General features: G+C 35.3%; 1 protein-coding gene across 1 annotated transcript; it reads right to left on the bottom strand.

Annotated features, from left to right (window-relative positions):
- Positions 1-663: 663 nt before the first annotated feature.
- Positions 664-25,401, bottom strand: LOC144433126 (S-adenosylmethionine decarboxylase proenzyme-like). Its single transcript, XM_078121436.1, has 12 exons — positions 25,236-25,401; positions 22,305-22,391; positions 20,384-20,507; positions 19,675-19,749; positions 18,954-18,981; positions 17,702-17,744; positions 12,404-12,461; positions 11,440-11,520; positions 4,130-4,222; positions 3,323-3,397; positions 2,476-2,556; positions 664-1,108 (listed from the first exon to the last, which is right to left on the bottom strand). The coding sequence occupies exons 1-12, from the start codon at positions 25,397-25,399 to the stop codon at positions 971-973; spliced, it is 1,047 nt and encodes a 348-aa protein (XP_077977562.1). The 5' UTR covers positions 25,400-25,401; the 3' UTR covers positions 664-970.
- Positions 25,402-25,763: the final 362 nt, after the last annotated feature.

Here is a 25,763-nt window from a genome sequence, read left to right as displayed (position 1 = left end):
AATAAATAAAACAGTCGGCTATAGTATTTAAAATGATGCCAAGAAATGTAATATATAAATAATTTGTTTTCAAAAGTTATTCTAATGAGTAACACACTGACATAACAAACAATACCCTAGGAAAGGATTTATCTGAATGACAACAGACTTGAATGTTTTAAGTGAAATGAAATGTCATGAAAAACAAAATATTTCAGAAAAATCTAAAAGATGAAGTATATATATATATATGAGTACATGAAATTTGTCTTATATGGGAACCCTCCCTACAAGTAAAATAAAAAACAAACCATACCATATAAGAGGACCCTGTACATTAATTGTATTAAATCGACACTAGCTGCACCTTGAATGTTATTTCAAAAGCTGCCTTATTATATGTCATGACTTAGTTGTTAGTATCGTACATCATGAACAGTATTGTATCATTTGTGGGTAAACACGTTTGGTTCTGCAATAAATCCAATTAATTGATTTTTAGGTCCACACCCAAAAATCAGTGTCCCAAAATGAATGTAATATCACGCTATTACTGTACTACTTATGTACTGAAAACAACCTCTGATTAACATGTACAATATCTAATTATTTATATTTGAATGATTTTCAGTGAATATATTGTTTGTTGTCTGATCAAACAATAATACTCCAGTGCAGCTTTAAGACTAAGTCAATGTGAGATAACCACAGAACTGTTCTCACAGTTATTTGGGGTGAAACAGAGATAGTGTTGGTTTTGTAAGTAATATAACAGACCTGTAAAGTAACATGCTAAGTAGCCATATTTAGTAATGCCTTGACACTCTTGATGCAGACCTCACGTAAAGTCATCAATTGTGTCAGCTTTCTGCCATACATTCAGTTGTAACAATGGAAACACTATAAAGTCTAATGTACTATCTATATTTGCACAATGTCGTTGTCGTCGTCGTCGTCGATTGATCCAATCTGCCACACCACAACAACCGTGTCAGCTATAACCAGTGTGCGTGAAGTGACCGAAGGTCAGGTCGTAGTTCTTGAACTGGGAATATTGACGGTCCTGGATTTTGTAGCCTGGGAATGGTTCACTTCGGAATGACTTGTAGGATGGACCACACAGAGCACTCTGAAAGTAGAATAAATTAAACCATTTGGTGAGTGAAAATATTAAGAAAGATGTTGGCTATCCGTAGAAAGGATTTCAATGATTGTGATCCAAATTAAATCATTTTAGCGTCTTTGTCTTTTTTGGAAGTTTAAATGGTGATGATCAAAAAAAAAGGCTGAAATTACTGACTAATGATATAAGTAATGCTACCTATCTGTTTACGTTACTGTATCTACATTGACATTTCAATTTTTGAAACACTGGGTGGACTTGATTGAGCGACCCGGTCGATTCCACTGGGGTCACGACTGGCTTATGCCATTGCCACATGCTTGGGATAGTTTGACTGACGAATCCAATCAAGTCCCAGCTGACAGTGTAAACCTATTCAAATATGACATCTCCTGATAGATGTCATAAAACTTGCACAGCTACTCTAAAATTATATTTCAACTCTTAGCTTCATATGTAAGGACATTATTTTGCTAATTTAAGTACACATCACAGAAATATAAACTTTCAGATTATGTTTATTGCTCCCTGCCACCATGTTTGACCGTCTATAACTGACAAAATTGGTCGAGCTATTCGGGCATCCCCGACAGAATGCGTGCGCACCACCCCTGTATCAAACAAGCATAAAAAACCTGAATCGATGTACACTGTGATAAACCGATGGAGTCAAACAAGTCCACCCACTAAATAAAGCTGATATTTATTGAATGCAAAAAATGAATCTTTCATCCACACGTACGTATGGACTTGTTCACCAGTCTAAATTCAGATGTTCAGTTTTTGCTTTCACTAAATATCAACTGTGTGTATATTGCTCCAAAAGTTTCAATATCTGTGTTGATACAGTAAATAACCTACACAGGTGAGCTTGCATAATTTCTTTTTGTTGTACACAAAAGAGAAAGTCTCTCTTTTACAGTCAGCATACCAGACTATGGACCTGTGCTTTTATTAACGGCAGTAACCAGGCGGTTTTCTTAGTAAGACCTAGGATTTGCACTTTACAAGTTGCCAAATTTAATAAAGCTGAAAGGTTATGAGTACCTCCATCTGGGCACAGCGCCCTCAGTGGCAAGAACATCAGTCTGGACTAGTGCCCTCAGTGGCAACGTTCAGTCATTTTTAAAAGTATCAGAATAGCTCGAGGGGTTTAGCAGTTAGACTAGTATGTATGTAAAATCTATGTGAGTCCCCTTTATTCTACCAGTTCCACACCGAAATTATGATACACGGTGTTGGCAACTATACCAGTTTACCATATTCCCCTCTTTCTGTTACTGGAGTTTCCCCACTGAGGGACTTTATATTTGATCACAGATCTCTATCATACAACTATACTTTAATTTTTGTAGTAAATTTTAATAGTTTACCTGGTTTGCAAATAAGGTCATCACAAATCTTCCAGGTTGGAATATTTTTATGATTCTCATCACAAGTTCAGTGTAATTCTCCTGTCAAGATATACAAATCATTTAATACACTCAGTAAGTTATGTTATGGCTGTGAAATTCAGTAATGTGGAGGAGAAAAGGGTTTTTCATTTTGTATTTGTTGAATATTGAAACTTAAGTATGTTTGTCTAATGAAAAGATAGTGTGAACCAACAAAAGACCAAGGCCATGTTTGCTATTCAATAAATTGAAAAAAAAAACACCCTAAAAATAAATAAATGATATGTACATTAAAGTAATCACTACATTAGGGACAGTCACACAATGTTGCACAAGCTCAATAACCGAACTTCGTTTGTTAAGGATAAAACCTCCTTCCCCCTCCCCCTCCCCCTAAGTGAATGACATTGACACATTTATATATGATATAAGCCATGATGAAAATTGTAGCAGTCACACCACTATACACACATTAAAATTCTATACCGGAAACCAAGCACTGTATATCAACATCTCAGTAGTAAATACAGAACCTGTTATCATTGAAGGCATGAAAGTTTTTGAAATTTGGTTAGCAGTGCGAAAATGAAGTTCAGCAATCGCATTGACCCCCTCCCCTAAATGAAGAAAAACAGTTCATTGAACTTGTTTGACATTGTGCAATTGTCTCTTACATCTAGTGTGTGTATACATCTGTTGTTTACCCATATATTGAAACATATGTATAAACAATTTGATTACTTGTGTTCCATACTAATGATTACAAAGACTGATTGCAATAAACAACACATGTATTAGTTCAAGTAATATTCACTCTCTGTCTTACCTTTGCAATGTTACTTTCAAAGCTAACATAGGAAAACTCTTTCTCTGGAGTCACATGAATTGTCATGTAGCCCTCCTATAAGAGACAAAACATCAAAATTGACAACAAGTTTTTTGGACAAAAACACATAGTCACAGGTAGCTGAAAATGCACATCCACCTCATTTGTACAAAATGATAAAATATAAATCACTACAAAATATGAAATATATTCTATCTCAGGACATCCATGGAAAATAACTTTTTACTACTTTCAAAACTTGATTAAAATCAAAGTTTATATGAAGAAAAAAAAATCTCCCCGGTTCTTGTTGCAAGGATATACAGGGTTCCAAGTTCTATCACAGGGTTTGTCAATATTACTGATATCAATATAGTGTTTTCCACAACTTGAGGATTTCTTTCTAGAGTTCTCATTGGCCAGTTCTTGATATAAACACAGTTAACATACTATTGGTTATTACTAAGATAGACATATTAAAACTAAAAACTACTGTCATTGCATGTGGTTGATTACACAATAGCAATGCCATGGTTATTATGCAGATTAACATGCTGTAATCAAGACAGTGTAAATACCGAAGTCCCCAAAAATGTACAGAGAATAATCATATCAGTTAGATATGAGATTAGATGTGCTGTTAACTTCAAAATAAAACTTATTACCAGAGATGCCACTCTATTAGGAGTATACTTCATGAACATTTACTGATAAATTACGACATGATAATTTAGTTTGTGTCAATGTCAAGTAATTGGTGAAAAGTCTGTCCTGTGATTACGTTGTATTTTATGTATGATTACTTACGTTTGGCATTAAACCATTCATGGAATATCCACAAGGATCAAACATCACGGAATCAACCTTCAGATCTGGAAACAGGTCTGCTATCCCAGATTTCTACAAGAAGCAGTTAAAAACCAAAGTCACTCACACATGTCAACAGTTCTCCTTAATTGGTATATGAAACATTTAGTGTTAATTAATATTCTTTTGAGAGAAAGTCTTTATCTAAAGACAACATCTCTTACTCTTATTCAGTTATATTTATAAACACTGCCCTCTAGCACCCAATGTTTTCACAAAGTGGGGTGAAAGGTCATGATATGACTTCAGCAAATGGTCAGCTTTTTAACATTTTATAATAACAAGCTTGATTTCACAAATGTTGAAAGCTAAATGTTTGACTGGAAATCATGGCACACCTTTCAATAGTGACTTTAAAGATTACTGTGGAGAATTACAAGGGAAAATGTTGCTGGAATAGAAGGTAGCAGTTTTGTTTGCATGCCTTCACTGGCTGAAAAAAAAGAGGTGCATTGATTGGGAAAATGCATTTTAACCAAATTGTTACTTTAGTATAAGAGTCATATATATGTATATATGTAGAAAATAAAGGACATTTTAGAGTTTTTTAAGAAGAAATTTAAAGATGATTTTGCATGGAATAGAAGTACACAAATTTTGTAGCTGTCAGAAGACTTCAATGTTGGAATTTTGACAATAGCCTGCACACAAAAGCATGTGTGACTCTGTGCATATAGTAGTGTGTGTGTAATAGTGTGTGGGAGTATGCATGTGTGTGTGTGCATGTAGTAGTGTGCGTGTAATAGTGTGAGGGAGTATGCATGCATGTGTGCATGTAGTAGTGTGCATGTAATAGTGTGAGGGAGTATGCATGCATGTGTGCATGTAGTAGTGTGCGTGTAATAGTCTGTGTGGGAGTATGCATGTGTGTGTGTGCATGTAGTAGTGTGCGTGTAATAGTGTGAGGGAGTATGCATGCATGTGTGCATGTAGTAGTGTGCATGTAATAGTGTGAGGGAGTATGCATGCATGTGTGCATGTAGTAGTGTGCGTGTAATAGTGTGAGGGAGTATGCATGCATGTGTGCATGTAGTAGTGTGCGTGTAATAGTCTGTGTGGGAGTATGCATGCGTGTGTGTGCGTGTAATAGTGTGTGTGTAATAGTGTGTGGGAGTATGCATGCGTGTGTGTGCGTGTAGTAGTGTGTGTGTGTGTAATAGTGTGTGGGAGTATGCATGTGTGTGTGTGCATGTAGTAGTGTGTGTGTGTAATAGTCTGTGTGGGAGTATGCATGCGTGTGTGTGCGTGTAGTAGTGTATGAAGGCTGAAATTTGGTCATGGTTAATGATTGTATGGCACACAATGCATGAAGCTGTCTGTGAGTCAAAACTGTAAGTGAAAGAACTCTGTGTCTTCTTAAAAGTGTGTTACAGTAGTAGTTAGGCAGGTTATGATTACTGCTTGTTGCTAATATTAAAAGTACAGTGAGAACAATACTGAAAATGAGTGGTAACTTCAAATATTCTCAGGCCCTCACTTCTGGTCACAAGACAGCTTTTTGAATAGCACTCCTAGTGGCCAAACCATGAAATCTTATCTCTCTCTATTACTAGAATATGGTATATGCTAGACTAAGTAACATGCAATGTAGTTCATTGTTGTCAACATTAGCTGTCATATGTAACCATACAAACACAGGTCACACCCATGGATGAGTTTATACTTGTACTACACACAGTAATCAAAGTTAATACTAGCAATGCCAGCCATCATAGCCCACAGACTTGGCTCCTGGCTCAATGTACTGGCTTTGAGTTTACACAGAGTTCCAGGAAAACGAAACTGTCAAGCCAGATAGCAAAATCTTTTTGAGTAAAAGCTTCTTCAAATGCTAGGGTAATAGTAAAGGTTAATGATTAAAAATGTATGTCTGTCATCAAAAAAAGGGGGCTGGGAAGTTTGTCAATGTCAAAATGCAACACACAACGTTTTCCACAACATGCTGAAACACCAACAATAACAAACAAACAAACAAACCATGCAAAGTTTGTTTTAGGAGTAGGAAATATGTAGATTTCATTTCCCATAGTTGCATTTTTTTTTAAATATTGAGTCAAGTATAGCATTAGAATAGATAGACCAATGATTTTCTCTACAGCAATCACATGACTAAACACATGATGAAGACAGGCCTTAAATAAGGCTACAATACACAGAGTTGAATAACCAACACAGAGAAAAGGCATGAGGATAGTTAGAGCAATCACATGACCAGTACACATGGAAATGTGCATATAGGATTGGCTATGAAAGTCACATGACCAACAGAGAACAGGTACATGAGGATAAGCTATATACATTATAGCTATCACATGACCATTTTACAGGAATGTGAATATGGGATTGGCCCTGAAAGTCACATGACCAACATAAAGGCAAGGTACATAAAGATTGGCAATATAGCAATCACATGACCGTTTGACATAGAAACGTGAAAATGGGATTGGCCCTGAAAGTCACATGACTATTAAACATAAAGGCAAGGTACATAAAGATTGGCTATATAGCAATCACATGACCATTACACTTGTGAATTAAAGCACTTTTACATGTTCCCATCTCTATTTTTTTTTGTTAGAATCAATATTTAACCTATTAATATGTATGTTAATAATAACAAATTACATTAAAACCACTCTACTTTTTTGAAAAGTGATGATGCTAGCTGATGCAAATTAGTTATTGTGAAAATATTTGTAATATATTTCATACTACGTTGAAAAAACTATGTTGCTGCACATTATGTGATAGAAACAGTATGAAGCTGCTGATTGGATGGTGACAGTTTTGTAAACTATCAGTAGCAAATCAAAGTTACTCTTACAACATTATTTCAAACCTACAGATGTAAATTGCATGCATAATTTAATAATTGCATAATTTGTTATACACAACATGTAAATTTAAATCTACAACAATATTAGCAAGGTTGTTAGATAATGGAGAGATCTCTTTCACCAGTGAGGGCGACGCAATCTCATTTGGTTAAACTTATGGTGAGTGTTTTAAAACCAAGAGTGAATGCGAGCGTGACAGCTATGATATAGAGCTGCATCACCCACTCACGTTTGGGAGTTTGTCTGTCATCGTTCCGTTCCCGTTATGTGAAAACGATCCGGAGATGATGAGCTAAATGAGACAGAAACATGCATTACCATCATCATACAGGTACATAAACATAAAATAATCATGTATAATAATAATAATCATCATCAGAGAATTGAAATGAGGTACAAGTTGGTTTAGCTCTAGAAAAGTAACCAGTTAGTAATTGCAGGAATATGGCCCCAACATCCCCAACTCCATGGAACCCTCACCCTAAATCTATCCATTCATACTTACTACTGTCACTTTTCAGTTTTTTTTCAAGTACAATATTGCTACTGTAGTGTAACACCATCAATTACTCGTGTTTACACTACAGATCATTTCAGAAAACACAAACTCTTTCTTCTATGATTTAAGATTTGGACTGATTCTATCTTTCTATCTTTAAATAACATTTCAATGATTAGATAATGGAAAGACACATTGACTGGTGTGGTGAGACCATGAGGTGTGTCTGTGCACAAGCACTTGACATTAAACAGTGAAGATATTTAAACAATAATGTACGCCCTCCCAGCCCATAATGGACGAAAGCAAACTTTGAACGACATAATGGGCGAGGCGACAGCCGAGCCCATTATGGAGTGCAAAGTTTGCTTGAGTCCATTATGGACTGGGAGGGCATACATTATTGTTATTATTTTATAGTTTTGCCAATTCCAGTGAATTTGTAGACCGAGAAACGCAAAACAACGTATAATATACACAGCGCTGAACATCGTCTGCCATGTTCGGCCCGGAAGCTGAATACTAATCATAGCGACACACGTACGTACACGTACACACACATACTTCAATGAACTGCTGTGAACACAAATTTGTTTCATGAATGCGTTGTATTTTTAAAGAGTGGAAATGACAATCATAAGTAACAACATACATTTCGAAAAAATACCTAGTCGTATGAAGAAACAGAACAAATAAGCTTGTATTGTTATGCTCGTTCTGGGGCCGCGATGCCCAATAACGGAGTACATTATCAGTAATAATGTACAGCGATGACGTCACAAAATTCACTGGAATTGGTAATGCTATAATATAATACTGAATAATGAAAATAAAGATTGAAATATAAATTAGAAACCCAATGCAACATAATATATACATTCGGCGAAATTTAGTTCATGTGAACTAGCATACGTACTCTGTATGCATGACTACCAGCGGGTAGTACATGAAATGTGTTCTATATATACTTCAACACACATTGGCGGCAAGTTGTCGTATGAATGTGTATACATGTATTATGTTACATTGGGGTTTCTAATTTATGCATGTATTTCAATCTTAATTTTCATCGTTAAGCATCTAGTACTTGTGTGTCTGTGTATGTGTTTGCATCACAGGAATGCTGATCTTTCGGTTTGTTAATATACAATGTACATTTATATGGTTGGGAGGCATTTTTAGTCTTTTTAAACATGAAATGCACCTTGGAAATAAACTTTTGCTGTTTCTTTGCTCGAGAAAACTCCAACCCAGTTGAGATTAAGAATAAACAAGCGACCTATCGGTCAGAATAGCTCCGCTGTTTTTTTTTTTAATTTAATTTTTTATTTTGGTGACATGTAGAAGTGGTTCAGGTCTTCAGCTCTTCACTATGCAGTTTTGTTTTAGCGATGCAATAAAGTGGTTAGTGGTTTCATATGATGTCTCACTATAAAACACATTTTACACAAAAGTTGGTAATGTATTGTACTTTTATACCATAGTCACCATTTTATGACAAAAATCTACTGTTATGAAAAATTGCACAAAATCTCAGAAAAAAATGACTGGGAAATGCACACAAGAAAAAGAAAAAAAAGAGGATTTTGAGGTTGGCTATAAATAATTCCAGTGTCTTACAGCTGTAACCCTGGAAAATTTTAATGATGAATGAAATAAACTAGGGATCTAAAATAATTTTGAGGCAATTTGAATTTCAATTTTCTAACAAATTTACAAAGTCAACAACATTCAACTTGTACTAGTTGTGGTAGATATATATAGGGAAGAAATGTATTAATCGCCATCTTAGTTTCCGTACGGCGACAATCTCAAGTACCCGGAAGAGAGTCATTCTCAGCCATACGTTACAGTGGTAACACTCGTTCATGTTCGGTTACCTTTCACAAAGAAAACACAACGAAATGGTTGAAATGATCTTTTTTTATTTCTTTTCATCACAACAACAAAATCTGTGTGATCAAAAGTGTTGTAAACTAAACCAGAAAGAATTATCGGACTGGCTAAACTTCCCGATGAACTGGAGTAAGGTCCTACTACTTCCAAGTAAGCCTCGATAGTACTATAGTACGTGAGAAAATCGTCTCAAACTAGCGATACAACTTTCAAAATATAACTTGACATGTCTTCATTTGTTAGAGTTATACAATTCAAGATGGGTTTTCACTCGAAAACAACAATTCTGTGAATAATGACACTCTGATCGCAGCGATTTCTCGGACGATGTTACCACTGTAACGTATGGCTGACAACGACTTGCTTCCGGGTTAGTCCCTCGTGCATACGGGTGGATTGTCGGCGATTAATACATACAACGTCTGATATTTTAATTCACAGTGTTTCTTGTGACCGGCGCCTGTCAGCAGACTCTGCCATTTTTTTCATCATTCCATTGTATTTAAACCTTGTACTTGACATTTCGCAATATTTATAATTCTCAACAAAATACCTCAACATGCCTCACTTCGCTCGTACTCAAAGCAGCGCCGCGCGGTATGATCACTGACACTGATGACATGAGAGAGAACCTTTTCGGATTTACATGTAAAACGGGGAAAGATACGCAAAACATAATGCAAAGTCTGAAGCCAAATTAAAGTTGTAATTATTTTAATTATTTTTACTTGCCAAATATTTGCATTTTGGAAAGGCAAGACACGTTCATGTCGTTTAACTTTACATGTGAACTGTCGGCCATAACTTCAACCGCATGCCTGGCATGCCCTTCCTTACGCAAGTTGTCTGAATTCTGGTTCACTGTCATTCCAAATTGCACGACAATATAGAATTAACCACAAGTTACATGTTATCTGAAAACATCACACTTTTATAGTGGGTCTGAAGTGTGATTTTAGTGAGTACCAAGAACGTCCTGTGTTGATACTCAAGATACTTGCTGTGGAAAATCGCTCGGTCAAATGAGGTCACCTTCAGCTTCTGGTCGAATCAGGATAGAGTATGCAAATGAGGATGTTGCGGACTGGCTGATTATGTAGAAAGGTGCAGAATTGGATTTGAAGTTTACAACCCTGTTTCGAACAAACGCTTGTCATTTGGGCGCCCAATGCGTAGAATTATGACTATAGCACATATTACATTGCTTGTTTGACGTCAATAGTGTCTTTTGAAAAGTGGCAGTTTACTTAAAGTCTCGTCGACTGATTTCCAATATGGCGTCGGTCATTATGCTCATTAACATATTCATTTTTTTTTCAAATTACAAAAAAAAAATCATAAAAAATAAAAATGAGGATGTGCTGACTTGAAATTAACAAATCTGAGTAAGCTACCCCCTGCGCATCAACACGCCAGATATCAAAGCAATCTAATAAGAGGTTTTCAAGGAGTTGATGAAAATGACATTTTATGAAAAAAAATCATAAAAAATTGAAAATGGCACAGATCAACTTGGCATGAACAAATCTGAATAGCCTCCCCCCAGGGAACATGCACACCAAATATCGAAGAATTCCGACTGTCACTTCCGGAGTAGATAGTAAAAATATAAAAGTTTGACGGACACCTATGATTCACTCTACTCTCTATACCTCAATACCCACCTATACCTAAAGCTACGCTTTCAGCTTTCGCTGACAGCGGAGCTAAAAAACAGGGGTCACGGAACAAATTGTTGAAATAGAGGTCAAAGTGTCATCATAATGAAGCCATTTTAGAATCAAATATGGCCGCCTACTACTGTGTTTATTTGACGGGAAAATAACAGATTGTTGATTTTCTTGAAAACAAGATGGTGCACCCAAAAATTTCTTCTATCGTTTCAAAAGTTAAGTAAGCGTTGCAAAGTTGGAGAGATTTTAAGAACTTTGAATTTCAGGGAAATTTGTCCCTGAGTAGCATGCAACCTTTGTGCTATAATATGGAAAGGAGTAATATACCATGATATTGACACTTACCTGAGTGACTTCTTGTGAAGTCTGATCCTCAGTTTTATAGAACTGTCTCATCACACCTTTATCCAAATCACTCATTAATATCTGTATGCTAGGTTAAGATATATTGCAGTCACAATGGTAATCACAATTCAGAATACTTTTAACCATATGAAAGTTAATACTGTTTGGGTTTATGACCTTCTAGGCTCCTGTCAGGTAAACACTAGAATGCCGTGCATTGTATGGCTGTATGACCTTCCAGCCCAGTAAACACTAGCATGACATGCACAGAGTATGGCTGTATGGGCTCTCTAGGAGTACTAATCTTTAGAATGCCATGTACTGTATGGCCCTCTAGGCCCAGTAAACACTAGAATGCCATGTACTGTATGGCCCTCTAGGCCTAGTAAACACTAGAATGCCATGTACTGTATGGTCCTCTAGGCCCAGTAAACACTACAATGCCATGTACTGTATGGCCCTCTAGGCCCAGTAAACACTAGAATGCCATGTACTGTATGGCCCTCTAGGCCCAGTAAACACTAGAATGCCATGTACTGTATGGCCCTCTAGGCCCAGTAAACACTAGAATGCCATGTACTGTATGGCCCTCTAGGCCCAGTAAACACTAGAATGCCATGTACTGTATGGCCCTCTAGACCAAGTAATCACTAGAATGCCATGTACTGTATGGCCCTCTAGACCAAGTAATCACTAGAATGCCATGTACTGTATGGCCCTCTAGGCCCAGTAAACACTAGAATGCCATGTACTGTATGGCCCTCTAGGCCTAGTAAACACTAGAATGCCATGTACTGTATGGCCATCTAGGCCTAGTAAACACTAGAATGCCATGTACTGTATGGCTATAGATCTTCTAGGAGTAGTAATCTTTAGAAAGTCATGTACTGTTTGGCTATAGGACATTCACTCAAAGGATCCACACTCCACAAAACAAGTTGTTTCGGTTAAACTATAAGGATACTTCCAGGGTCTGGTCTGGTTGCTGCACACTTGCCAGTACATCTAATGTATACAAATACCTATAGAACGGATCATAAAAAAAACATAAAAAATGGTTATTTCTGAGATGCCATGACTTTTCTGTCGCTGTATCAAATTTGCTGATATTTTATCCAAAATCATTTGAAAATTGATGAACAATGTTTTTCCCAACAGTCAACAAAATGTATTTTACTGCATGTGTGCCATCTTTCATTTTTTTATTCGATCAACTACTAAAAATAGATTGATGGTTCTGATAGCAGGGCATATATATTAATATCATAAACATATTTTATGTCACTGAAAATAAATATGGTTTATGTATATGTTTGTATGCTGCATTCAGTTCAAATAAAAAAAATATGAGTTACTGAGGTACATGTAAGCCATAATCCCTGTCCATATTTGATCTGGATCCAATCTGAATTAAACTGATCCAGATCACTTTAATTAGCATCAAATCCACTTTCCATCTACACTAAAAAATTGAAAGATGAATTCGATTCCAATTACATTAGCGTAGCTATCCAGACATGTACCAGCTTTGATTCGGATTACTTATTATCAAACTAATTCACTCCAGTACACGCCTGTCAACATCAGGCCTAACTGACAGACACACACAGACAGAGATAAAGACACACACACACGGACACATGCACGCACGCACGCACACACACACACATACACAACTAGCTATCAATTCTTTTGAAAATTCCCTACTTGGAAAATTCTGTTCTATTTCTACCACTCATAAATTAATAATATGCCAATGCCATTCAGTTCACATTTTTTTGCATGGAGCTTTCAGGGGATTGATAAATCATATTTATGTACACAGCAGATTGCTTTTAATTTTGTTGTATCTAATGGTTAATGATTTACAATTTACTATAAAGTGAAACCCTGTTGAAAAGTCCACTATGCTTGGATAGAAAACATTGCAAAAACGTGGCATCTATTTCCTGTGTTTCAGCCCAGATGACTAGTAAGACTTAAATAATGATGTTTGTCTAATTACATGTACTAATGAACAGTATTGCTAAGTCTGGGCTAGCTGGGTTGTTAAGCTGTAGAGTACTACATGTAACTGCAATTCGACGGGTCCATCTTTTGAAACTGTTTTCCTAACTACATTGCCTTACTCTTAATATGATACATCTCCTGAGATGTACTGAATTATTAACCCTTCACAGCCTGACACCCTACATGTATATTATAGGATGTAACTACATAAAGTTACAGAAACCAAGTCAGGGTTAACTTGTGTGTATAGCTGTACATAACACAGTGATGAATAAATTTTTACGTTTTACGGTACAGATCCTAAAAACAGTGCCTCTACTAACCGGAACAAATTAAATTTATTTGTACTCAAAACGTCACAAATTTTTCTTTGTACTATTGTCAAAAACATAAAATAAGTTAAATGACATTTTTTACACCAGCATCCCTTCCATATCTTCAATTCCATCTATTTCTGATATCATAACAGGTTTAGGAAATTAACAACTGATGAAAAATTATGTTCATAAAAAAAAATATGCCCATAGTAAATAATGTTTAACGTCATCCATCAAATCCTGTTATAATAACAAAAAATTTACAGGAAATAGTAAATTAACAAACTAGTAGCATATGGTGTGTATAGATATACTTATGTTTCATATCACCAGAAGCTATGTACATAAATCTAGAACTAGTACAGATGACAATGGTATCAGATGGATAAATGTACATGTAAGGGAAATATCAAAGCTGTTCTACCTAATAACTTAACAGTATGGTCAATGGAACGATTTTACAAAAATAGTAAATAAAACTCTTGGTACCTGCAATAGCATTTTTACCTCACACTAGACAGTCAATATCAGGGCTCGAAATTAGCGGTGGTCTTGCATCCAAAAACCATCACTTTTTCATTTTGGACCACCAAATTTAAAAAGTTGGTGGTCTATGTAGACCACCAATTAAATTTTGTTCGTTTTGAGTCCTTTGGTGATGGCCTTGTTCGATAAATGGTGGTTCAAAATGAAAAAGTGGTGGCCTTTGGACCCAAGACCACTGTTAATTTCGAGCCCTGGGCAATGGTAGTAAGATATTTGTCTAGCCAGACAGTGAAGTATAGGAATGTTACTATGAATTTTGTTGTGACAGATAACGTTTTGTTTCAAGGCTTCTGATTTCCATTGTATTTACAATATCATACTCAATGTAACATGTTAATATTAGCAATTACAGTACCTGAGTACCTGAATCATTTATTTATTTTTAGACATAATTATTACATATTTCATATGTTTTATAATATCAAATGTTGCTTCATGGAATGTATGCATTCATTATTTTGTACATTAAAATTCTACATTAGATAACAATGACTCAGCATACATGTACATTAGTGAAAAAAAATCAATGGCAAGGTACATATATAATTTTATATAACTTATAAAAATAACACTGTGTAATTGAGAAAACCCTGGCATGTAGACTGTGCCTCTTCGATATTATTAAGTCAATTACTAACCGGCAATGAAATAGAAATAAAATATCAGTTAGTCAAACTTTTATTATGTGAAACTAATTTGCCGATAATATTTTCATTACAAATAGTAAAATAATCAAAGATTAGATTTTTCATTATGCAAGGGCTATGTGGTTGTTAAACTAAAGCACTGTGTAACAAAAGCTGGGAATAAAAAAAATTGTAAAATTAGATGTATGTTTTATTGCACAAATGACTGAATCAATCAATCAATCAATCAATCAATCAATGAATTAATTTGATTAAAAAGATAACAGTATTCTGCTTTTGATACAAAAATTTTTTTATTGCACTCTAGTAAATTTATGTATGATGTCTCTAAAATGTACTCATTGCTGCTAGGATCAACTAAAGGTGTATTCATAATGACAGAAATGAAATCAATTAAAAGTGGATAGTGAGTGATGGTTACGTTAGTTTAGGGATAGAAACAGACTGAGACAGAGAGATAAGGGAGTTACTGGAAGGTGAGGGATAGAAATAGGCAGACAGATAGGGAGTTACAGGAAGGTGAGGGATAGAAATAGTCAGAGAGATAGGGAGTTACTGGAAGGTGAGGGATAGAAATAGTCAGAGAGATAGGGAGTTACTGGAAGGTGAGGGATAGAAATAGGCAGAGAGATAGGAGTTACATGAAGGTGAGGGATAGAAATAGGCAGAGAGATAGGGAGTTACAGGAAGGTGAGGGATAGAAATAGTCAGAGAGATAGGGAGTTACTGGAAGGTGAGGGATAGAAATAGTCAGAAAGATAGGGAGTTACAGGAAGGTGGGGGGTAGAAATAGGCAGAGAGATAGGGAGTTACTGGAAGGTGAGGGATATAAATAGGCAGAGAGATAGGGAGTTACAGGAAGGTGGGGGTAGAAATAGGCAGAGAGATAGGGAGTTACTGGAAGGTGGGGATAGAAATAGGCAGAGAGATAGGGAATTAGGGGGAAAGTGGGGGATAGAAATAGGCAGAAAGATAGGGAGTTAGGGGGGTGGGGGATAGAAATAGAGAAAATAAACCTAATTTGTTTTAAAAATCAAAAGATTATTTTCATTTGGCATTTACAAATGAACGAAATTTTCCTTTTTTAAAAAAAAATAAAACCACTCTGCAGATGACACATTTATCAATGCAATAAACGAACATCCAGTTAAGAAAGAATTTTAAGAATTTTTACTCTACGTTTCATGAACAGCCAGCCAGGATGAGGGTTCATGTAAGCTAGCTCTATTATATGCATTACATCTTGCATTCTTCCAATCTGTTTTTCATTACAGTTACACAGGTTGACATGAAATGTCATTTTCAATCACAGTGAATCTTTTACGTAAAATTCATACTACACTAGTCATGTCAAATTGAGCCTTGGAATGGGTATAAAATCTCCCTATATAGAGAGCATGCACTGACAGCTATATTTATGGGAAGCTTCTACAATCATGACATCAATAATTTCTTGGCATATCCAAAAATAATGTCATTGCATTATTTGTGTAGTGTAAATCAAAATACTATTGATACTAAGTGCACATTAAGTAGAAAGTGTTTGAATGAAGAATCTGGAAGTTCTTTTTCCTGATTTTTACAAATTATGCTTTTGGAGGAATAATTATATTGTTCTCCAATATTTTTGTTCATTTCGTTGGAAAATATTTGTGACATAATGGTTTTGTCACTTCTCAGTTATCAACTCATTGAGTTGTAGCCGCTCACTTTAGGTCACTCGCACCCCCCCCCCTCCCCCCTCCCCACCTGAGAAAAGTATTGGTGTTATCTCAATATCTTCCAGTTGCTATAGTGATGGTTACACACGTTACAGTGAGAAGAATACCAGTGTAATTTGTCATATGAAATAAAATAAGATGCACCACACAAAAAAATACATTACGATGTGGACTATGCTCTTGTAATGATCAGAAGTCAGGGCCATGTCAGCTATAAGGGTACACATCTAGCATTCTATGGTTGACACTTTCAAACATTTTACACAATCACTTTACCATCTGTTTTCATGAAGTTGTTGCCCACAAATACCACAGATACATGACCCTGTTAAGATGGGAAAGTCTTTAAAATCTGGAAGTTTCAACGGAGTTCTTATTTGTTTGCTTCTGATCAGGCAGTATAAGAGACTACATGTATGTATGCTACCAGATCTGTGTTGTTTACGATTGAAACCATTTACCCTGAAACAGTACCCCATCTGACTTTGCAAAAATCTTACATACATTGTATATTTCATCATCTGACTTGACAAAAATCTTAGGAACATGGCTGGATATCGTTGTTCACTTATTTTCAATTGTGCCTATACTAGTAATGCATGTGTATAGCACATGGATTGGTAGTCATGGTAACAACCAAGAAATCAATTTATTGTTACTTTCATGAAATACACACTAAAGGTGGTAAAGTTCTATTTCAGGTGATGAAAAAATTGTTTTGTAGGGCTCTCAATCGGTTTGAACTCAGTATTCTATGAAGATATGTAGAGATTATTTGACTGGAACTAAATGTATATGTGTGTCAATGGAAAATTTATCAAACACAGGAATTTTAAACATTTCAATGTCAGGAAAATTGGGCTGTGCATATATATATATTCTTATGGGGGCAAAATTCAGTTCATTGGGTCAAAATGCAGACTTTTACTGCCAAAGTGTTCTCAGTGTTGACTGTTCTGATCATGTACACTTGCAACGTATTCCTTGGATTTGATAGCTCACATGTATTGTATATACTCACCAACAATGTCCATTCATTCTACCCAGAACATAGGCTGCACCATCTATAATGATAATAAGAATGGGAGAAATTATCATTAAACACATCATGGCATCACAACTGTTTCAAATTCTTCCCTGTTATTACAAATTATATTTTTCATTGTAAGTATGACTTGCAACATTAATACTTTATTTTCAACTCTATAAAGGAAGGTTATGTTATGTGTGTGTGTGTGAGTGTGTGTGTGTGTGTGTGTGTGTGTGTGTGTGTGTGTGAATGTGTATGTGTGTGTGTGTGTGTGTGTGTGTGTGTGTGTATGTATGTCTGTCTGGTATGAATGTCTGTGCATGTTTGTGGTTATATCTCAAAAAGTACTTCACCAATTCTGATTTTGATAAAACTTGCTACAAATCTTCCATATTATGGTAATGACATTTTTGTGAACATTCTTTGAATATTAATGAGTAATTTGCATAATTAACCTTTTCTTTATTTTCATCATTTCTATCCTGAAACCATTTGATCTCATCTTGGTACATAAATGGTATTTATAAGTACAGAGAACTATTAACAAGAATGTACTTCCATGATAAGTGTATCATTTATGACAGAACACATAGCAGGACAAACCAACTAAGTTGATATTTACAAGTAAGAGCCAAACGTCAAGAAAAATATTAAAAGTGTAATATAATTACTTTGTACATCATGTATCATTTATGGCAGACAATGAAAAACAAATCACAAGAGAGTGGTCAAATATTCCTCTTTTGCCCAACTAGGAATTAGTTTTGTACCCACTTGGGAGAAAGAGGATTAAACAGTTTGCAGTCGAAAACTCTAAGCTTATCAAATTACAATGAATAACACTGAAGTAAAGCACTTTCTCTATGTGCTACACACATGATTTATAGCATTCATATTACAATGAAAAACACTGAAGTAAAGCACTTTTTCTATGTGCTACATTCGTTTATAGCATTCTTATTACAATGAATAACACTGAAGTAAAGCACTTTCTCTATGTGCTACACACATGATTTATAGCATTCATATCAAGTGTAAAAGTATACTGTTTCAATTGGTTTATTTACAAGCCTAGCATGTGGCCTTTCTAATGTGATCAATTAGCAAATGAAACAGTATACTTTTACACTTGATATGGATGCTATAACGATTGTGGTACATACAGAAAACATTTTACTTTGGTGTTATGGGTTGTGTGTTACGTATATTGGTTAAAATTTTAGCAATCAGGATTGAAACTTACTTGGAAAGATCTTGTCCAGTACACTAACCTGTAAGATAGTAAAGCATGGATAAATGATGGAATTCAATATTAACCACCAAACTTAAAATAGTATTCTGAAACACACCTAAAGTGATCACATGGATGAAAATTGACTATTTATATAGAATTCTGAATCTATAAAACAACACTGCTTTATTTTATCTACTTGGAAATACATGTACAATGTGAAAGAACATATGTATATCAAGTCCTTGTTTGTAACTAAATAAATTGGCAAACATTGAATTAAATGTATAAAAAGTAGGCACAGTACAATAACAAACTTTTTTATACACTTTTTTCAGTTTTTGCAATTTTTTTTCAGTTACGAACACAGACTTGGTGCATGTTGTTCCATTTTTTTTTTCAAGTAGGAAAATACAGGAAGGTTGTCTTGTAAACAAAAATCCAAAATAAATAGCAATTTCTCATCCATATGGTCACTTTAAAAGTTAAACTCTAAGACCAGTAGGACAACACACACATGATCTTGAATGTACCGTGTCTCAATACTAGGGTAGGAAGATAGATTTTCATTTGATTTTCTTTTTAATTTTTGAATCATACTTTTTAAAAATCTGTTCGGGAAAGTGTTGTAACAGCAAAATAATAATTAGTTGTGAAGAAATACATGTATTATGAAATCTATTCACCTCAACTTCAAATTTTAGAAATAAAAGTTAGAATAAATCTTACTCACCTCATGTTCAAATTTTTGGTGTGGACCATGTTGTAAATCAGGACGCATGAAATTCTTTCTGGAGTAAAAGATATCCTACAAAAACCGAATATATGAGATATATTATTAATTTGATCTGCTTTAGTTGATGTCCAGTGAGTCATGAATAGTCGTTTTTCGTCACTCTATGTCATGAGAATTCCAGGTATTGGGAAATAAAAATATTCATGTCATACAAAAATGATGAGTAAGAAACCACACAGCAGTAAGGTAGAAATGATAGACACAGGCGTTAAAGCGCTTGGCGAAGTAAGCATACAATGTATGTTAATTGGGCACCTCAGTGATTTGCATACCCAGAATTCCCTACCCCAGTATACAGGAATTCAGTTCATGGTTGATTTGAATAATTTAAATTCCTTTATTTTCAGAGCAATAGCACAGTATTGACATCGTGAAATAGACTTTTCGTGACTAACTAGACATAAACGAAATCAGTAAGGACAAAATCATCCCTGCCTGTTTCTTGAAATAGAGTGTACAATTTGTGAGTACATCCAAAAAGTTCCGTTATTGAATCTTTCTGTTGGTTATGCTCAAACAGAATTACTAAACATGATTCAGAAAGTACATTAATGCAATTCTTCAGATGAAATATAAATAAAACAGAAAAACCCCACATTCATGTCTGTGTTCCTTTATAGAATAAAACAATGTCAAATCATGTTACCTCTATCTCCTCAAATCCCACTTCCTTGGCTAACTTTAGGATATCCTCCAAGGCATACAGTAGAGTAGTCGTTCCACATGTCTTCAGTATAAATCTCCTTTTAGCTATAAACATGCTACTCTCACTACAAACAAAGTCAAAATTAAAAGTAGAATTCATCTAACAAATAAATTCTTTAAACTTTTGCTGGTACTTTGTTGAAGAAGACTTCAACATAATATTCTCAGTTATCAAATCGATACAAAAAATCTGGGGTCACCAGACACATTTAAATAGAGGTGAAACTCATAATTTAGTCATTTTACCCAATATGGTCACCAAACTGAGAGTTCAAGAGTACATATGTGAAACTGCTAAGAAATATACAGGTGGGCCCGCAATGTCAGCCCAGGGATTCAGGTCTGTGCCATGGCAAATTTTGCAAGTCATTAATTATGTAAATCTTTATTTTTGGAGGCTAGGAATACAATGTACAATATAGGCTAGGAATACTCTGTTTGTAATAGGTTTGTTGTCCAAGGTCTGATGTCTGCCATTGTAAAAAATTGTATGTCATAAGTGTGTCAGTCAGTGGCACATCAAACTGGCTTAGTAGGCACACAGTAACATATGCAGCATGTTTGCAATTTTATGTAAATTTTATCAAATGGTGACACCTGACATACTACTCAAGGGTCATAAAAAGGTCATGAAAGCCTACTATATAAGGAAGACTGCAGAAAATACATTCATTATGAACATTCCGATTTGTAAATTGAAAACCCCAGAACCATGTAAACATGTTATAACACACAGTTACCGTCCAAACATTTTGCTTAGTGTCTAGGTATAATAAATATAAATATAAATAGACATTATTGATATGACATAAGAAAGTGATTTCAATTATTACCATAAAAAATCTCATATTTTTATCTCAATTTTTTATGTTGCTGGAATCTACTCAACTTTCCCTGGCAAGTCAACAACTTTCCCCCTCAAAAATCAGAACTAAAAAAATAAAAGTACAAAAATAAGTTAGGTTGGTATTGATATTTTTTACTTAGGGTCATGACATTTTAATATTTTGTGTTATATTTCTTTCATTTACTATATTCATGACACATAATCCTTTTTTTTTTAAAACTACATATTGACTGTTGAGACTTAACAGTGAAAAAAACAGGCAGGGTTTGGTAATCAGAAACACACAATTGGTTTTTTTGCTTTACAATAATTACCACTGTAAATACTGCAATGGCAAGTGAGGTTTCGGCTTACTGAGACACACACTAAAACTATTATTTCTTGATGTGGTAGATTACACACGTGGGCGATAGCACCACAGTAGAGGGCTTCTTTTATGTGGATATATAAGAAAGTGTTTATACTTGAAGTCTCAAAAATATACACTGCAAAGATTATGGAAGTCATCAGATATGCCTATTTACTGTGAGTACAATTAAATCAATATTCATTCAATAGCTTATATCAACATATTGCAGAACAGGGCTCAAAATTAACAGTAGTCCTGTGTCCACAGCCTACCAATTCTTGTCATGGGGCTACCATAATTTGCAGCTGGTAGCCCACTCAGGGTAACACAGATTATCAATTTACGGGATGGAAGATTTACAGATATACATGTAAACATATTTTAATAACAAACATATTTCTAATAGAGGAACTCTGTTTTCAGTTCTGGAATATGGGACTATTATTGGTCACCATCCTTGGGCTACCACTTTCTGAAATTGGTAGCCCACTAGGACTACCACAGAAAAAAAGTTAATTTCAAGACCTACCTGAGAAATAGTTTTGGTTTGCCTCTATCCAGGTACATTGTAATACTATAACTTGTTTACCACTTTTGTATTTATGAAAACTGTTAGTACAATGAGTGTAAAAATAATAATTTGTAATCAGATTTTAATAGCCATACCTGAGGACATAGGAATCCTGGTCTTCAGTCTTAGTTTCACTCACTATTTCACATTTTACTTTTTTCAATAACACTTCTAACTTCTCTCTGCAAAGCAAACAAGAATAATTCTCAAATTTATATTTCTCATTTTCTGGCATTATAGTGTTTTCCTAAGAGCAGTAAGTACATGTAAGTAAATTCTCAGGGTTTGCAAACAAAAATCATGGTGATATTGTATTATGGAAAAGTATGTTTAATAGTTTGACTCCTTTCCCCCTTCCTGTTACCATGGTTTCCAAACTTTGATAAAAAGTATTAAAGATACGAATCAAAAGTATTTGAAGACACTTGAATTCCTCCATAAACGAGCTGGTCGACTGCTCCTTGAAGTTCCTGATGATACTAGTGTGGGTTGGGTTTATGAAAACTTGGGTTGGGTCAGCCCTCAAATTAGATGGAAGCGCCAACTGGCAACACTCGTCTACAAATCCGTAACCGGTAATGCACCTAGTTACCTCACTGAAATGTTCAATCTTTCCAACCAAATTCATCTTCATAACACAAGACAGGCCAGTAAGGGTAACATATACATCCCTACAGTTAAAACTGAATATGGGAAATGGGCATTTCACTATAGTGGTGCTGTTCTATGGAACAATCTACCCCTATCCATAAGATCAGCTCCATTGATATTTAAAAGACATCTTAAGAATATAGTCTGGTAAAGTGGGTGGATATCTTTTAAAGTACACTGTGCATCTGTAACTGTTTGTCCCCCTTTTTGTTTTTGTTTTTTTCTGTGTACGTAATCTTGCAACAGGTTCCATTGGGAGAACAGTACTATAAATGCACTGAAATGGTGTCTGTATATGAAAGATTAATAAATAAATAAATAAATAAATGAATGAAAAAAGATGCTAATAAATTTTTTGGAAACCATGGTGAAAATCATGCACAGTTATTTATTAGGTTGACTCCTTGATTTGCTGTGAAGGTACTTGGGTTGTTCAAGTTGCACAAGATTGTCACTCCAGTGAAAATATTTACATAAAATCTCATTTTTAAACTATTCTAGTATCAGGTTAAGTCAATGCATGCCTGCTATACCTTGGTGTCAAACGTTACTGATTGAGTGACTTGCAAATAGAGGCTTCAGTGTCTTCTGGCATTGTTAGAACTGTTGATTGCATACATGTACATGTAGGAGACATTTTTTCAGCATTTTGTATGCATACACATGTAATTAAAAATTATATCATATCTTTTATAAATTATATCTTAGTACTAGTGATAAGGTTACCTTTTTGGAATCTAGCTTTGCACAGACTACTGAATCACTAATAATGGTATGCTAATTCCTACTAGAGTCTCTCGGACAGATAATAGTTATATCTGAACACCAAGTTTGAGTTCAGATAATTGCAAGTGATAGTTTAAGTACGTACCAGTACCAAGTAGAATACTGTGAGTACTTTTTATATTTAGCAAAAATTATACCCCTATTAAAACATGTAAACTCCCTTTTAAAATAATGGGACATTCTGTTGAAATTTTATTGTGTGCACAAATCCAAATTTACAGACAGCTGGTGATGGTGAAGAGTACTGTGAAGTCTGTTTGAATACCACAGATACAGTTGTGGTTAGGATTATGTAATACTACAAGTACAACAACACAGACTACATGTAAGCATACAATAGGGAATAACAATGTCAACATTAGTATAGGATACAAAACATGAAATCCTCATTGGTTTTACAATTTTTTCATGATATTTCTTGATCTTCACAACACACATAATCGGAACCACACGCTTTTTTGGGGTTAGGCCTAATGAAAAGTAATTAACAAACTCAAAGCATTTGATGATTATGAGACATAAAGAAATGGAAAGTAAAGAAATAAATCTCAAGGGACTGATGTCAATCTATGTCACAGGTGTTTCAGACTTTTTATTTAAAAAAAAAATTATTTATAGCTACAATAAAATAAAACATACTGAATGAAATTTTAATCCCAAGAACGACAAAAAGCTGATTTCTAAACAAACCCCACTTCTAATAATTTGTTGTGGCATTTACATTCAATCTTTAAAATATATCTTTTAGGTTTAAGGTTTTTAAAAAAAAATAGCAAGACCATCACTATCAATTTGAGAGCATGGAAATATACATGGGTTATATATACTTTTACGGAAACAGCCGGCTACGGCTAGCCACCTCTATGATTGAAGCAGGAAGTATCCTCGACCGTTCAGTATAGGACTCTAGAGTCTAAGGAGATCTTTTCTAGAGATCTGTTGTTGTGCGAACCGTGGATGGTACAATGAAATGTCTACGTACTCAATGGATATCATAGCACTGTTTAGGGGGCATGTATTTTTTTCAACACGTCTCTTGTCCTCAAGTTCACGACTTGGACCGGTGACTTCCCGAGTCCAACCATCATTATAATGTATGTGACAATGCATAGACCTCAACGTGTCATGATCGAGAGTTGACTCAGACTTGAAATGATCGGCAACTAAGGACAGAATACAAAATTACTAATGACACAGTACATAAATACACGTTCAGACAGGAGATACCATCACCTGTATGTGTCTTATATGCTATGATTCACTTTTTTTTCTATCTTCAATTTTCACTTTTAATTGTACTTGAAGGCGGCCCACTTGTCGACGTGTGAGTAACAGTAAGCCTACACAGTGTAACCCGTTGCCTTACGGAATCTACACAGCTGCCAAAAAAATCGACTTCCTTCATTCTGATCAATTCAGTAAATTGTGTGAGTTGTTACGTAGATCTAGCAGATTATGGCAAACGTCCGTACAGTCGTTCCATACCCCGGTTCCATGTCATCTCCATGCCTGATTTGGCCTCGGGAAATACATTTACAATCCCAGTAACGTTACACGACGTGTTTTCAAATGTTTCAGGCGGTTCTTACCTTGTTATGTTCCTCAGATCAGCTTTTGGGTTATCCACGGACTTCCACCATAGTTCTAACAACTTCTCTGCACCCTCGTAATGCCACGTGTTTTCATGAGACGGGGCAGTCCCCGACATTTGAGAACAACCATTGGACTCGTTGCCGCCGTTGGTGGTCGCCATGTTGACTGAACCTTCGCTTGGTTGAATGTAAGTATCATACGTGTCGACAGAGTGTGTATGTGCTTTGAAACGACAGGGGATTGAGAACAGCCGCTGAGGGCAACCTTCCGAATTCTCTGCCAATGTCGTTCTCAGTTACAAGGCCAAAGGCAGAACATTGTGTCGTGCAGTTCGAGTGTGTCATACGCTTTGAAACGACAGAGGATTGAGAACAGCCGGTGAGGGCAGCCTTCCGAAATCTCCCCATTCTTACCCAAGTTCAAAGGCAGAACATTGCTTGAGTATATGTATTCGGGACATTTCTGTTTAAACACAAGCAATTTTTCCTAGAATTCTGAGAGAAAGAAATGAAAAATCATTTTCG

The sequence above is a fragment of the Glandiceps talaboti genome, chromosome 3 (assembly GCF_964340395.1).
Source record: "Glandiceps talaboti chromosome 3, keGlaTala1.1, whole genome shotgun sequence".
Lineage (NCBI taxonomy): Eukaryota > Metazoa > Hemichordata > Enteropneusta > Spengelidae > Glandiceps > Glandiceps talaboti.
Note: the sequence above shows the minus strand (reverse complement) of the source record. Positions and strands in the feature narration are given on the sequence as shown.

Bases quoted from the DNA above. Each gene is read 5' to 3' on its own strand.
- LOC144433126 (XM_078121436.1), bottom strand. From the start codon at position 25,399: ATGGCGACCACCAACGGCGGCAACGAGTCCAATGGTTGTTCTCAAATG. The intron at 12,462-17,701 runs GTGAGTATATAC...TCCGTTCTATAG, and splicing joins AGAATGAATGGACATTGTTG to GTATTTGTATACATTAGATG. The intron at 2,557-3,322 runs GTAAGACAGAGA...ATATCTTGACAG, and splicing joins TTGAAAGTAACATTGCAAAG to GAGAATTACACTGAACTTGT.